The sequence below is a fragment of the Gasterosteus aculeatus genome, chromosome 1 (genome assembly GCF_964276395.1).
Source record: "Gasterosteus aculeatus chromosome 1, fGasAcu3.hap1.1, whole genome shotgun sequence".
In the NCBI taxonomy this organism is placed as follows: Eukaryota; Metazoa; Chordata; class Actinopteri; order Perciformes; family Gasterosteidae; genus Gasterosteus; species Gasterosteus aculeatus.
In genome coordinates, this window is record NC_135688.1 from 27,164,229 (window position 1) to 27,178,292 (window position 14,064).

A 14,064-nucleotide genomic window follows, 5' to 3' on the forward strand; every position below is an offset into this window, starting at 1 on the left:
TCAAAACTACTCAAATATTCCACAACATTCAACCATAGCTTTATTGATTTATTTAAATTTATCACAATGGGATTGTATATAAATTGTAACATTTTATTAAACCTTCCTTAAAACTTATATGAATTTATGCTGCATCTTGCAAGGCTGCTAGATTCACAGAGGACATCTAAAGTCCCAACGTGTATAAAATATTTGACTAATGTAATGTCTCTTAAGAAAAGCAAAGATCATCATCACGTGTAAGCCATTGTCAACGCTTTATTGTCAAAGAAACCGCTGAGTATTACATATAATAAAAAAAAAAAATTAAAAAAATGAAATTACGCCTTCTCACCACCTTTTTTATCCACCTAGAGGCAAACTGCGAAAGCTGCCTCCTTGGAATCAAATGACCCGTTACAGCCGTGACGACAATTGAAATCTTGACACTTTTACAAGCTTCGGGTCTCAATTTGTTTTTTCGTGACCTTTTGGAACATGGACGACACGCCCAGCTGCACCTCTTACCAGACGTGTTTCATCAGCAAGAGTTTGGAAAGTCGTCTCGAAATCCGATCGTTTTTAGCACAATTGATATAAGAAGATGGTCGTCATGCAGATGAGCCGCCACTGGGGGGCAGCAGCGCGTCGTGGGAGAAGTTAGGACACATTCTTAGTGCTCACAAAATTACAAAACGTGTTCTTTCATCTTACTCCCGCTCGAGGGGCTTAAACCTGATGAAGCATGAACTATTACAATCGATATATAGCTAGTAAAGGGTTAGGTTATATTATTTTAATACTTTTTAGAAGGCGTTGAAGAAATGTCGGGGGAAAGGTGCGGCCTTTTTAAAAACTCTGCGACGCAGAAAAGACCAACATATTTGTAATGACATGACGTTGTGAAATGCTTAATTTCAAGTGGGTTCAATAAGAGGTAAAAATACACGTTTGCATGGTGGAGCCTTTGGTTAAGTGAAGGCCAGGCCTCGGCTGATCCAAGGTCGGCAAGACCGAAACTAAAACATGAGAAGAAGAAAAAGAAAATCAAAAAAGAGAGATACTCATAAATAAAAACTTCGGTGCAAAGAAAATGATATTTTTCTTCGTCTCCTGGGTGAGAAGACAATGTTAGGGCGTGACCTTAAAACTGTCATGTGGGGGTTGGCCAAAAAGCATCCGGCCATATCTGGAGGATGGGTGGCAAAAAAGCCTCGCTCGGAGGGGGGCGGCTCGTCTGTCTCTACAAGGGGACGTGGCTGAAGAGGTAGGACACAGACTCGCCGTTGTGGGTTCTCCTGATGGCCTCCGCCAGGATCATGGAGATGTCGATCACCTGGAGGAAACAAGTCCAACGTGAGCGATCGAAAAACCAACCACAAGGGGAGAAAAAAAGCCGTGTTGTAATGGACAACAAGAGCGATGTGGCAACCGTGAAAACACAACACACATACAGCAGGAATGTGTGCGCGCATATACCTGTATTTTCGGGCACGCCTTCATCTTCTCTTCCTGTGGGATGGTGTTGGTCACCACCACGGCCTCGAACGGGGCGCTGTTGATGCGGGAGATGGCCGGGCCGGAGAAGATGCCGTGTGTGAGGATGGCGTAGACCTTCACCGCGCCGGCGTCAATCAGCCTGGCAGGGAAAAAAAAAACCACTCGTCAACATTTAAATTCATTGAAAAAGAATTTATTCCATTTGAATCCTTGCAATTTAAAAACAAAGATCGTGGCGTCGGCACACAGCCATACGCACAATAAAAAAAAATTTAAATGTCAAACGGCACTGACTTGTCGGCGGCGTGGCAGATGGTGCCGCAGGTGTCGGCCATGTCGTCCACCAGGATGGCCACGCGGTCCTTGACGTCCCCCACCAGCACCATGCGGTCCACCTCGTTGGCCTTCTTCCTCTCTTTGTGGATGAGGGCAAAGTCCACGTTGAGACGGTCCGCGATGGACGTCACGCTGCACAGGGAGAGAGAGCGAGAGAGGCCCATTAGGCCAGGCGGGAAACGTGCGACTGCTCGGCAACCCGGACGACGTGTTGACTCTCCGCCCGACTCCTGGCGGAGGAAATGAGCCGCAGCTCGGAGCGGAGAGGCTGTGATCTCTCGGCGCGTCGCAACGTACCGCTTTGCCCCGCCGGCATCTGGAGACACGATGATGCAGTTTTTCCACTCCGGGATGTTTTCCCGGATCCACTGAAGCACGGCGGGCTCCGCGTACAGGTTGTCCACGGCGATGTCGAAAAAGCCCTTTAAGAGACACGAGCGTGACATTAAAAGGTCCGTGCAGGAATACGTGCGCCAATGTCAGTCTAACCGGACAGAAAAAGCCCACACAGCTGTATGCTGATGTGCACTCTGGTTATTAGAACTGGTCCCACTGTGTGAACGCTGAGGTGAACCAACCCTTAATGCTGCCCTCATTCTCCCCGTAGCGCTTCATATGAATGAGCTCACAGTAGGTCCAACTGCAGTGGGCCACCGATGGGACGGCTGTGTACTGACCTGGATCTGAGAGGCGTGGAGATCCATCGTGATGATGTGGTCGGCGCCGGCTACGGACAACATGTTGGCCACCAGCTTGGCTGATATGGGTGCTCGACTCTGGGAGAAGCATCAAGACAGTCGCGTAGGGTAAGTAATAAGGAAAATTAAAAGGTCCAATCACTTTGATCTGAAACGATGGGACGGCCTCGGTTTGCTGAGGAAAGTAAGACGCGCCACCATTGCAGCCCGTCGCCATGGAGATCTCGGCCTCGCTGCAGGCTTCTCAAGAAAGGGCAACACGGCGCAAATATACGCGAGTACTCGGCAGGCCTCGGGGCTTGTTGGCAAACACTAGTTTCCTGGAGACGGCGGCTCAGCTCGTTTGATGGCCGATCAAGGTCGACTTTAAGTTTAAACAGCTCCGACACACATTGACAAAAAAACGACACGTGACCCTCACACCATACGCCCTCACGTGAATAAATTTAATTCAAGTGTGCAACAACAGAGTGGAGTTCTGCTGTTGCCTCATTTGGACCCGGTTTGCTGTTGTGGTTACACAAACAAAGATAATGATTTATAAGATAAACAGAGTCTCGGCCTGCCGGAATGTCCCGTGTGTCATGTGCACAAACCACTCAACTGGTGGCCCGGAGCCAGTGTTTAAAGCACAGGACCTTTTACCACTAATAACTTCTATCATCACAACTGTGTTTTACGGGTTTATGCAGTAGCCTCTGCTTATGGGGGGAGTTACACCTGTTGCCACATTAAAGTATTGTGAATCATTTGTGGGATGTGATGGGGCCTTAATAAAGTAATGGGTGATGCATGCATGGATCATTTTCTGAGCCAATGAAAAACATTTGAGTATTTCTGCATTTGCTGCTGTTGTTGTTGTTGTTGCCTACCTTGTCCTTTTTGTCCTGCCGGGCGTAGGGGAAGCAGGGGATGACGGCGGTGACGCGTGACGAGGAGGCGATCTTACACGCATTGATCATGATGAGCAGCTCCATCAGGTTGTCGTTGATTTCGCCACAACCGCTCTGCACGATGTAAACGTCCTCACCGCGCACGCTCTCCCCGATTTCCACGCTGTGGGAACAACACATTAATACGAAACCCGTGACTCATCGGGACCACCTCCCCATTAACGGCCATGCAATAAAATGTTGTGTACTTTATAATTAAAGTGCTGAAGTTATGACCGACAAGGTGTTAAAAGTTTGGGCTGCACTCCCATTTGGGAAATATTCTAAATATATATATATAAAATTTACACACACACGAGGCCGGAGCAGGCAGAATGCGTGTGAAACATTCCCTTGTGGGGGGGATGACCAAGTCATGTGACCACAGAACAGACACAGTTGTAAAGGAGGAAACGGTATGTGGTCAACAGGACAGCAGAGTCGGTCAATAACGGCTGCGCCTTAAACACGTATCATCGCATTATGATTATGTGATAATTTATTTAAAAGTGTGAGTTTCGGTCACAAAAAGCTTCAAATAATCAGCAGACATGATTACAAATCTGATTATCAATCAATACCAGCTTGCTCTGTGTGTTGGGACAAACCCGGTGTCGGGGGCGGAGAGGAGAGCAGCTATCAGCGTATCGTTCTCACCGTGGCAGCCCGTGAGAATGAGAAAATAATCTTTGTTTTGCACTGTGTGTCGTCCAAACAGCTGCGTTCCCAAGAGAGGAATGGTTAATCAGAGTTTTCCCTGGGTTTTTAGAGTTGTGGGTGTAAACATCAACAGCAGAGAAAGTTCAGAAAGAAAAAAAAAGGTTACAAAACTACATATTCCGTGGTGGTGGTGGTGGGGGGGGGTTATGCAGATTGCATCACAATAGAGTGAGTGCATCAGTGGGCAACCTGAGGGAAGTAAACACAACTAATCCAGTGCTTCCTTTGGGTCTGAATTCAACTGGGGGAGCAGACAGGCCAGCGTGCAGCCGAAGGGTCCTCCTGCAGGAGGGGTCAAACAAGTCTTGCCCGACCTTAAACAGGCGGTCAAGGCCAAAAAGAAAAAAGCACTGAGAAAGAGGACATTTACTCTGCTAATGTAAAACATGGTCAGCTGCTGGCGTGCAGTTAGTAATTCATCTAATTAGCTTTGGTGCTTAGGAAGTGAGCACAAACGAAGTGCATGTGATTGGAGCTAACTTCCCTAGCAATTCAGGCAGTAATGGGAGCTACCTAAACACATGTTTTTTCCTATTAACGTTATAACGCAAGGTGTCCTCTTACTTTAGACCACATTTGACATGTAATACGTCCCTCTGGGACACTGTTGTGGTTGAAGTTCCGTAACGTTGTTCGCCCCGTCGGGTGCGTGTAACAGCACTGAGCCACATGTGTTAGTCTGTAGTCTGGGTCGCAGCTAGCATGTATCCATCTAGCTAGGTGTAACGCAACATTTGGTATCCTCGTAAAAATATATGTTCCTACTATACAACTACTCGCCTAGAGTAAATATGTTAACGGGTCATTAGAATAAACAAAATGATTGAAAGGTTATTCCGCATAGTCGAGACGGGTAACGGGGCTCTGGATGGACACCAGTTACACAGCATTTGGCCTCCTCCATAGTTCCCCCCCATCACACGCGAAACTTTACGTTCCGTTAGCCTAGTTAGCATCACTCGCCCCGCACAAAACACAACGTCACGGAACCTCGCGTTAACTCCGGTTCCGTGGTTCTGGTCCACGTTAACGGACACGGAATATAAAAACGTCGCGAAAACATTTGGCGGCTATTTACGCCCGAGCGAGGACAACGGTCCGCTAACGGGCGCGCTGGTGCCCGCTAGCCCGGTGTGTTTACATGCGGCTAGCTAGTCACGTGTCGCCTCTACTTTTCAGCCCGCTGAAAAGTAGAGTATTGTTAGCCCGGAGCTAACCCTCCACACATGGGGGACCGAGGCTGGAGCGGCTAGCAGCCACTGCAACGGAAACCTGCATTTCATGCCAACGACAAAGCTCCCGCGTGCATTGAAAAAAGAATAATACAACACTTGCCATGTCTCCTGGTTGCTGAATTTCTTCGTGATCACTTTCCCCAGCTCCAGTCCCAGCCGATCGGCCACTTTCTGGGACAGGTCGTGGTGTGAGCTCCCGCTAAAAAGCACGATGTTAGGCATGTCCGCAAAAGAAGAAGAACAAAAGTCCCCCCCCCCCTCACCCCGCTGCGGTTTGCTAAAGAAACGGAAAAGGAGCGTAAATGAATACGACCGCTCGCCCACCCGAAGGGGTTCTTGCAAACACGGGGGAGATTATGGAGCTAGTGGTGCAGCCGTGGCATCGCAGTGCGGGGCCGCGGGCCGAGAGGAAGTAGCGGGGCAGCCTGCGCTCATTGGACGCCGGTCCGCGCGCGCGCACATGCACACACACGCAAGCGCACGGTGATTATCGTCACGTAACGTGCTGAGGCCTATTTATAGTTGCTTTTAATCTTTGAAAACACCTTTTTAATGCATACATTTATTTTAAAATGGTTTATTTTTTCATGTATTTATTCATTAGTTCATCAAAACACATTATACATTAGTATTGTTACTTTTGCTCGTATGTGATCGTACAAATGTTCCACCTCTTCTGCTTATCTTGATGATGGAATAGAAAATGTGTTGCATTCTGGTCTCGTTTTTGTTGCATTTTGGTCATAACATTTGTAGAAACTTCTTAGTCTTTTGAAATCACAAAGTAAAAATGATTGATATACGGCAAAAAGGCTGAATATCTCTGCTTGTTTTGTCCGGACTATGTTTGTTAGCACCATATATACAGTGTGTAGGAATTTGATTTGGTTGCTGCATTTCAGTCGGTCACTTGATGCTCTTGTAATTAGATTGTCCACTCAGCCAGGAGTCAGCTGAGACTTTTCAGTGGTGACTTTCTACCGTCACTGCTGTCATGTGCTCGCAGTTCTTCAGATAAAGCTCTGGTCACACAGTTGAGCGTTTTCTTATTAGGAGATGATCCTCTGAAAAAACGAGCATTTTTCAAATGCGATAACAGTGAAGCAGCTGTCCTGGATTTCTAAATAAGCTTCAGGAATTCAACTACAACCAGCACTATTGATTATTCGCCCGTGGGTAGTGCTCACGTGGACTGAGTAGTCATTTCACTAAAGAGGCGGAAGGAGAAGAAAGCCCAAACTCTACATTTGTTAATGTGGCACCGCGTTGAAAATTAAGAAAGGGTTACTTAACTTCAAATGTCCCAAGAACGGATAAGAAAATCTTTCATTTGTGAGTGTATCTGCTGAACTCATGTTCCCCTGGCGACTTGTTATTGACGTGACAACTCTGCGGAAAAAAACCCCGTCAAAAGTTCCCAAAAGAACACAACTACAATTTGTTGTATGTTTCAGAAATATATTTTAAAGATGATGTCAGAGATGAAATGTCCAAAGCGTAGGTCCCAAAGAAAGTCAACATTTTTCATCAAGAGACAAACAACAAACAAAAAATAACTTTTTTTCCCCATTTACACGGAAACCAAGAATTGCTCTTGAGCCACAGTGGTTATATACATATATACGTGTATACATATACACGCATATATACACACAAACTGGCCAATCAAACGGCGATGCCCCCAAACCTTTTTCTAAACCAACATCCGCCATTTCTCCACCCCGGTGGCGCCCTGCCCAACACCATCTTTGAAAGAGGAGCATTCTTTGGGCGCCTGTCTCTTTGTTTACTTTGAGTTGTGGATGTGACAGCGGCTCGGCGCTCCATTCCAGTCGGAAGTGCTGAATCACGTTGGAATCACTCGTTGCAAAGAACGGTCTGAAACGTTGTACCAGCGGAGCGCTGATGAGCGGAGAGGAAGTTGCTCTCGGGAAGTTGGGAGTTTTTTTTTTCTCTTCTTCTTCTTAAAGTCCTCCAGTGTTCTTCTTCTGTTGTGCAAATACATTTTTGTTACATAGACAAGTAGGCATGCTGACTCACAAACCATGCAGAGAGTTAAAGTTGGCGCGAGCAGACAGCAGAAAGAAAAGAGAAAGTTAAAATATCAACAGAGACGTAGGAAATGTGTGGGAATAAAACAAGTGGAATGTTTTGTTAAGACGTGATAAAGTGATCAACTCAATCCCAAATGTGACACGTTTCTAAGATGATGCTCTATGAGAGTTCGGGTGTAACGAAGCAATCGACAAGATGTAGATTGACGAAGAACTGATGTCGGATCAGTGGGATCCGAGCAGGGAAGAAGGAGACCCCCCCCCCACCCCCCGTGTTATGGACAGTCAAACATTGTAGTGCAACACATGCTCAGAAAGACATTTCTAAATTATCGGCTGATGTTTTCCATCCAAAACCCGCGCGCGTCCCCTCCTCTCCTCCGCGTGATGCCGTCACAGTTGAAAGGTAAGTGCGTTGTCACCCACGCACGGGAGGAAAATGTATCGATTAGGCAACAACGTGATCAAACCTTTTACGCCGAAAAGGTTTTCAAAAGCCAACTGCGGTGGCGCTGAATGACGCCGCTCCGCCTGAAAGCAGTCGATGACGAGGGAAATACGCTGCTTTTTTCCTTTTCAAAGCTCATGAAGTAATATCAGACACCGTACGGTTATTCGCTCACAATATCATAGCTGTCATTAGTTAAGAGTACATTTAGAAATTTTCCATATACAAATCTTCTATAAACAGTACATGTTATAAATACACAATTGATGAAAAGCAGGACAGGCGCGGAGAGCCGTAGCAAGAAAGAAAGAAAGAGTTTTGAAGTAGTGACAATAGTCCTACGGTTGTGAACGGCCCTACAGCTATCCAGAAAACGGATAAAAACACAGAACAAAACCTATGCATGAAAAAAGTTAGAAAAATAATCCTATACAATAAAAAACAAAAAAGCGGACACGCGTACCAAACACGTTTCTCGGTGTCGTAAATCGACGGCTTGATGCGGAAATTATACGTGTGGATACAAACAGGCAATGCTCAAAATATATATATATATATATATATATATATATTCAATTCAATATACATGACCAATGCCGAGCTCACGCCAGCAACCAAGGTAGCTGCCAACCGGCAACGCGTGGGAGGAAACGCTCGCTTGAGGTGCGAAGATTTTAAATCGGTAAACACGGAACTGGGTACCGAGAAATGACCTGCCGGCCGAGTGGAGTGAAAGTATTACCGTGGATGCAAACTCATGCTTTGGCTTTTTCTTGCTTGGCTTCGCACTGTTGGATAACGTTAAAAAAAACAGAAGCAACGCCTGGTTTGCTCCGACGCAGGAAGCCGCGCGGCTTCAGTTAAAGGGAAGCTACATCAAAGGCTAAACCTTCCGATCCAACGCGCTCGCTCCAACGGCTCCGTGTTCGCACCGTTTTCTACCCAAGCCGGCAACAACCTTCCACAAAACGATTCTCTTTTTTGTTTGTTTGGTTGTTTTTTTTTACAGAAAAATAGATCCATCCAAAAGTAAAGTGACTCTTCAAGAGAGGCTGTGAGAGACATAAACCATGTCGTCGTCACGTTCCGAGTAAACATGCTGAAAGATTGTTTTTGCTTTATTTTGCGTCCGCCTCCCGTCTCCTCCCCCCTCGCTTCCTCGGCGAGAGAAATCCGTTTACTTAAGGCAATCTTCTCCTGAAAAATCCAGCGCACCCTCACCAAGGCACTCCTCTCACTCGACGGGCCGCACCGGGGGTCGAGGCGTCGCAGTGAACACATCTTGTAAAATATATGTCGTCTCGTGAGAATGAGTCGAAATGAGCCGAGACAAAAGAGAACAGGACCCCCTCCCTCCCTCGTCCCCCCGAGCTGTGAGTCCTCGGCCGTTCCTGGTGTTCCTGTGGTCGAAGGGCTGCTGGGTAAAGCACCGGATGTTTTCTGCAGTTCGCCTCCCCCAAACACACTGGCCCCCTCGCCCTCGGCCCCCCTGGTTTGGCCGCCGTGAGCTGGCGGGGCGGCCGCGAAGACCAACAGAAAAAAAACAAGTGTCTCTGAGCGAGTGCCGGCGGGCGGCGCTGTCATGTTTGAATGTGTTTTCCCAATTCAGTCCTCTGTCTCCTGATTGGCTCCCTACTCTCAAGGCTGAGCCCACCCCCCTCTCCCCCCCTCTCTGCACCTCGTTTTTTTTTTTTTTTTTTTAAATGGCCGAGGGGCCGCCAATCCATGTGACTGGGGTTTCGGGGGGCTAAATGAAGGGAATCAGTCGAGACCCGTCTCCGGTGAGGTCGATGGCAGCGGTGTGACACCCTCGCGTTTCCCTCGGTTACAGTGGTTCCTCCTCCTCCATGGGTTCCTCCTCCGGCCTGGAGGACACAAACGCAAAGAAACAGATTACACACCACGCGGTTAAGCCGCAGTGCGGTGACCCACTTTTGGCTCGAGGGGTCTACTCGGGACCCGTCGGCGGTCAGGTCACCTCTGATCCATGGCGTTGCAGTTGGCCACAGACAGAGAGGCCATGGCGCTGACGGCCTCCGCCTCCTCCGAGTCTCCTCGCTTGGCCTCCAGCAAAGAGAGTCCCAGCAGCGGGGAGCAGCGGTGCAACGAGCCCCAGTACTTACCTGGTGGGGGGGTCAAAGTGTGGCGTTAGACAGGCACGCAGATGTAACACAGGCAACGATTTCTCTGTGCGGAACTCACTGTGAGTCTCTAAAACCTTCTCCAGAGAGCGGACAGCGTTGGGGTTGGGCCTCTGCTCCAGGACGGCCTTCGGCAGCGGGTCCAGCTGTCCCCAGGAAAATGAATAAACACAAACATTCCACGCTTTGCCAAGTCCGCTTCTTCCCCTTTGATGCGGGACATTCGTTGGGATTCTGATGTCCTTACCTCCTGGCCCAGCAGGGCGGCCACGCAGGCCTCGGAGGCGTCGCAGATGGCGGTGAGGTCGTGACCCCCCTCCAGAGCCAGGACCACCCGGCTCCCCGCGAGGGTCATCAGCTGCCTGGTCAGATAGCCGAAACCTGAGGAAGGAACGGGTGCAAATAGAAATTGCATTGTAAGTCTGCAGTCTCTCCTCCAGTTTGTATGTTTGTGTGAGTCGACTGCTGCAGCGCCAGATAACACGCGTCCTTCAGATAATCTTGCACTCACATTTGGACGTCAAAGTGTAGCCGCCCAGCGGGGGAGGGTGTCCCTCAACGGCGTCAAAGCCGGAGGAGACCAGCACGATGTCCGGGGCAAACTCGTTGGCTATGGGCATCACCACTGACCTGAGTGTGTGTGGGTGGAGGGGGGGGGGGGGGGGAATAACAGACAATACTTTACAATGAACGCACACATGTTCTCATCCTTTGTGTCGTCTGTTAATCCATTATCCCACATCAGCAGCCTCTGTTTGATTCTGCTCTCCAATGAAATGCATCTAGCAGCTTCTGCGCTCACACACACACACACACACACACACACACACACACACACACTGACTGTGGCGCTGTTATCGCTGTGGTTTGTTGCTATTGTACTCTGGTACCTGAAGGCTGCCAGGTACTCCACGTCTCCCATGGGTGGATCGAGGCCTCCAGTGAAGGCGACGTTGACGTTGAACCCGACTCCAGGCCCGCTGCCCACCTGCGGAGAGAAGCGCGCGTGTGTCACTCCCATCCACAGATAAACTCCTGCACTTCCTGTTTGGTTTACTTTATGTGGAATTTAAAGAATACGGTGTTTATTTAACAACTGTCTATTTGCGTCACGCACTTACCTCGTCTGGCGCTCCGCTCCCGGGGAAGAAGTTGCCGTCGTCGTAGCGATGGATGGACAGGTAAAGGACATTGGGGTCATCGTAGAAGGCCTGCTGGGTGCCGTTGCCGTGGTGAACGTCCTGAAGTCAAGACAGCACACGGGACACGATCACAAACTGCGCGCGGAAGAGTTCTGACGCGTCCCCTTTTACGCAGACTGACTAGGTCACATGACAGATGTGTGAGGCTTCTCGGCAGACTGACCCAGTCCACGATGAGGATCTTGTTGACGCTGAGTCGCTGCTGCAGCAGCTTGGCCGCAATGGCCACCGAGTTAAAGTAGCAGAAGCCCCTGAAACAGCATCAGACAGATGAAGATCAGCTGTGCCAGAGCACGTCCCTGCTTTATTGTCATGTTTTCAATTGAGCCATTGAAACGCCTTCTGAGAAGGGAAATGAACAACAAACAAAGCGTTCTGGAAACAGCCGCTGGAAGAACGGCCGTTCGGTACTTTGTGTGCTAAATTAACTCGGCGGGCCGCGTGGGTCCGTTCCGGCGCCGGTGTTTGTGTATGCGTAGATTAAGAGTGGTGACGGCTGAGGCCTTACATGGGGGTGCTCTCCTCGGCGTGGTGTCCCGGAGGGCGGACCACAGCGAAACCGTTCTGCGGAGACAGACAGGAGGGACGTCAAGTACGTGAGCCACAGCGCCACTCAACGTTCCCTTTACCAATCAGCGGGGAACAGCTTGATGTGACCCGAGACACAAAGAGAGGGGCTGAGGGGGTTTTTTCCTTCTTATTGGAATTATTTCCCTCAGAACCACCAACCTTGAAGCCTTTCCAGAGCACCAAGATGCCTTTAAAGGAACAATCCACCCAAATACTGTGTATATTACCAAGTTTTGACTTTGCAAGTTAAGCGCTGGGGATGTGATCGCGGTTACCTTCAGCTCCCCGGTGGCCACCTTGAAAACCAGCTCCACCACCGAGCCGACGGCGAGTCGAGCGGCGCTGGAGGAGTGGACCTCGTTCCAGATGGTGTCGCTGTCCACCTACGGACACCACGGGCACAGCTCAGCTAAAAGCACACACACACACCACGGACAGCCACACACCCTCCCTAAAGCTCCCAGAGGGGCTTTAAAGGATGCCCTCGTGTCCCCACACTGTCACTGAGAGAGACAAGATACGACTGTAATGAAGACTATTTTGTGTGTCACTTACCCCCAACCCTCCACACGGCAGACGCACGAACATGGGGGTGACTGAACCTGGGGGACGGAGAACACACGCGACAGTGAGTGGCTGGATATTAACATGTGTGTGTGTGTGCGTTTGTGTGTGCTCTTACAATCCAGTTTCTGTCGGAGAGGGTTGGTCCCGTACAGCAGGACGTGGGCTTCAGAGTGAACCGTCTGCAGCTCCTCCAGAGAAGCCTTCCTCCCACGGATACACTACACACACACACACACACACACACAGAGGGATACAACTCTGGTACACAATCCACTCCTCGAGTGAGGTTCGCTGTGGAGTCTCCTCCTCTTGTAACGTACCTCACACTGCGCTCTGAGTCCCGTCTCCTGCAGCCGAGACCAGATGCTCTGGATGCGTCCGGCGTGCTCCGGGTGGCTGTTGGTGTTTCCACACATGCACTGGTGCTTCTGCATGAGCGAGTCGTACACCAGGCCTGAGGAAACGCACACAGAGGGAAACACACACTTGTTCACTGTCAGACTATTCATCCATTAGTCGAATGAAACGTTTTTTTCCGCTCCTCCGCGGTGACCAGACGGAGGCCGGAATCACCGGCAGCTCAATGGAGAAACTAGGATGAGTTCACAGAAAGGGGATGCTGAACCTGTGGTGAAGCGGGGTTTGGCGGACGGATCGGGGGGCGGGACGCTGATGGGGAAAGAGGAGGCTGAGGCCGGAGACGATTGGGCCCTGGACAGGGGGCGGTGTGCCGGGAAGGAGAGGGACAGGCCGGCTGCCTCCATGGAGGCCTGATAGTTCCTCAGCTGATGAATCCGCTGCTGCTCCAACAACAACGCCTGCTGCTCTCACACACACACACACACACACACACACACACACACACACACACACACACACACACACACACACACACACACAGGGGGGAACATAAACAAAGATGTTTAGCGAGCTGCTCAGTGAAACACCTTACATTATATTGCATATGCATGCAAATGCAACTTATGGCCACAAGATGGCAGCCAAAACCAATGATGCAGCTTTGTTTTTTCCCCCTCAGCAGTTCATTACAGAGACGTCCTAGGACGAAGAGGGAGGGGGCTGGGAGGAAGGGGGCTTCACGTCTCAAGGACTTCCCTCATCAACAGCCACAATACATCAGCGTTGAGCAGGACCTTCACATTGATTAGTCTCACGATGCTTTGATGTCTCACTTTGAACTCGTCATCCTCTACCTGTCTGAAGAGCAGCTCCTGCTCCGCCTGCCGCTCCCTGTGCTGCTGCAGCGCCTCCTCCTGCAGCTCCTGCGGGTCGGGGGGCTCCTGCTTGATGGTGACCCCCGGCGGCAGAGCTCCCCCGTCCTGGTGCTCCCTCAGCTCCTCCTCCGTCTCCTCCGGGTGGCTCTGGTGCTGGCGGCCCCCGGGCGACTCGCCGGGCTTGGTCATCATCTGTGGGCAACAGGCGGTGTGAAAAAGGGAGAAAAGGAGGTGCGACGCTCTGATGTGAAATTCATTTCACAATCGAAACAGCGGGATGCGACAAGGCGGCGTCCAGAGGAGCGGGCCTGGCGAATCACTCCCTTCTCCGGAGCGTTCTCCGTTTAACAAGCTCGATTCGGATTACTCAGGCTTGCGCATTTTAAACGCGTCCGCTCTAATTGGATGTGAGCGGCCCTCCCCGCCGTCCGTGCTGGGGGGGCTGAA

General features: G+C 50.0%; 2 protein-coding genes across 4 annotated transcripts in view; both read right to left on the reverse strand.

Annotated features, from left to right (window-relative positions):
* Positions 1-243: 243 nt before the first annotated feature.
* LOC120816212 (ribose-phosphate pyrophosphokinase 2) lies at positions 244-5,905 on the reverse strand. The gene is made up of 7 exons (XM_040171684.2): positions 5,501-5,905; positions 3,386-3,569; positions 2,493-2,591; positions 2,113-2,237; positions 1,774-1,947; positions 1,459-1,618; positions 244-1,315 (listed from the first exon to the last, which is right to left on the reverse strand). The coding sequence occupies exons 1-7, from the start codon at positions 5,620-5,622 to the stop codon at positions 1,223-1,225; spliced, it is 957 nt and encodes a 318-aa protein (XP_040027618.1). The 5' UTR covers positions 5,623-5,905; the 3' UTR covers positions 244-1,222.
* Positions 5,906-6,837: 932 nt separating this feature from the next.
* LOC120816198 (histone deacetylase 4) overlaps positions 6,838-14,064 on the reverse strand; it is a 32,202-nt gene continuing 24,975 nt past the window's right edge. For 2 of the 3 annotated variants that reach the window (XM_078100529.1, XM_078100528.1), the window contains 15 exons: positions 13,597-13,809; positions 13,008-13,203; positions 12,703-12,836; positions 12,498-12,600; positions 12,371-12,417; positions 12,091-12,198; positions 11,754-11,809; positions 11,409-11,496; positions 11,165-11,284; positions 10,934-11,031; positions 10,555-10,673; positions 10,291-10,424; positions 10,105-10,189; positions 9,881-10,025; positions 6,838-9,767 (listed from right to left, as the gene is read on the reverse strand). In XM_078100529.1, the coding sequence (XP_077956655.1) occupies positions 9,728-9,767; positions 9,881-10,025; positions 10,105-10,189; positions 10,291-10,424; positions 10,555-10,673; positions 10,934-11,031; positions 11,165-11,284; positions 11,409-11,496; positions 11,754-11,809; positions 12,091-12,198; positions 12,371-12,417; positions 12,498-12,600; positions 12,703-12,836; positions 13,008-13,203; positions 13,597-13,809 (1,686 nt within the window). In that variant the 3' untranslated portion in view covers positions 6,838-9,727. Of the gene's footprint in view, positions 9,768-9,880; positions 10,026-10,104; positions 10,190-10,290; positions 10,425-10,554; positions 10,674-10,933; positions 11,032-11,164; positions 11,285-11,408; positions 11,497-11,753; positions 11,810-12,090; positions 12,199-12,370; positions 12,418-12,497; positions 12,601-12,702; positions 12,837-13,007; positions 13,204-13,575; positions 13,810-14,064 lie in introns of all 3 variants that reach the window. The other variant, XM_078100540.1, reaches the window with a different exon arrangement.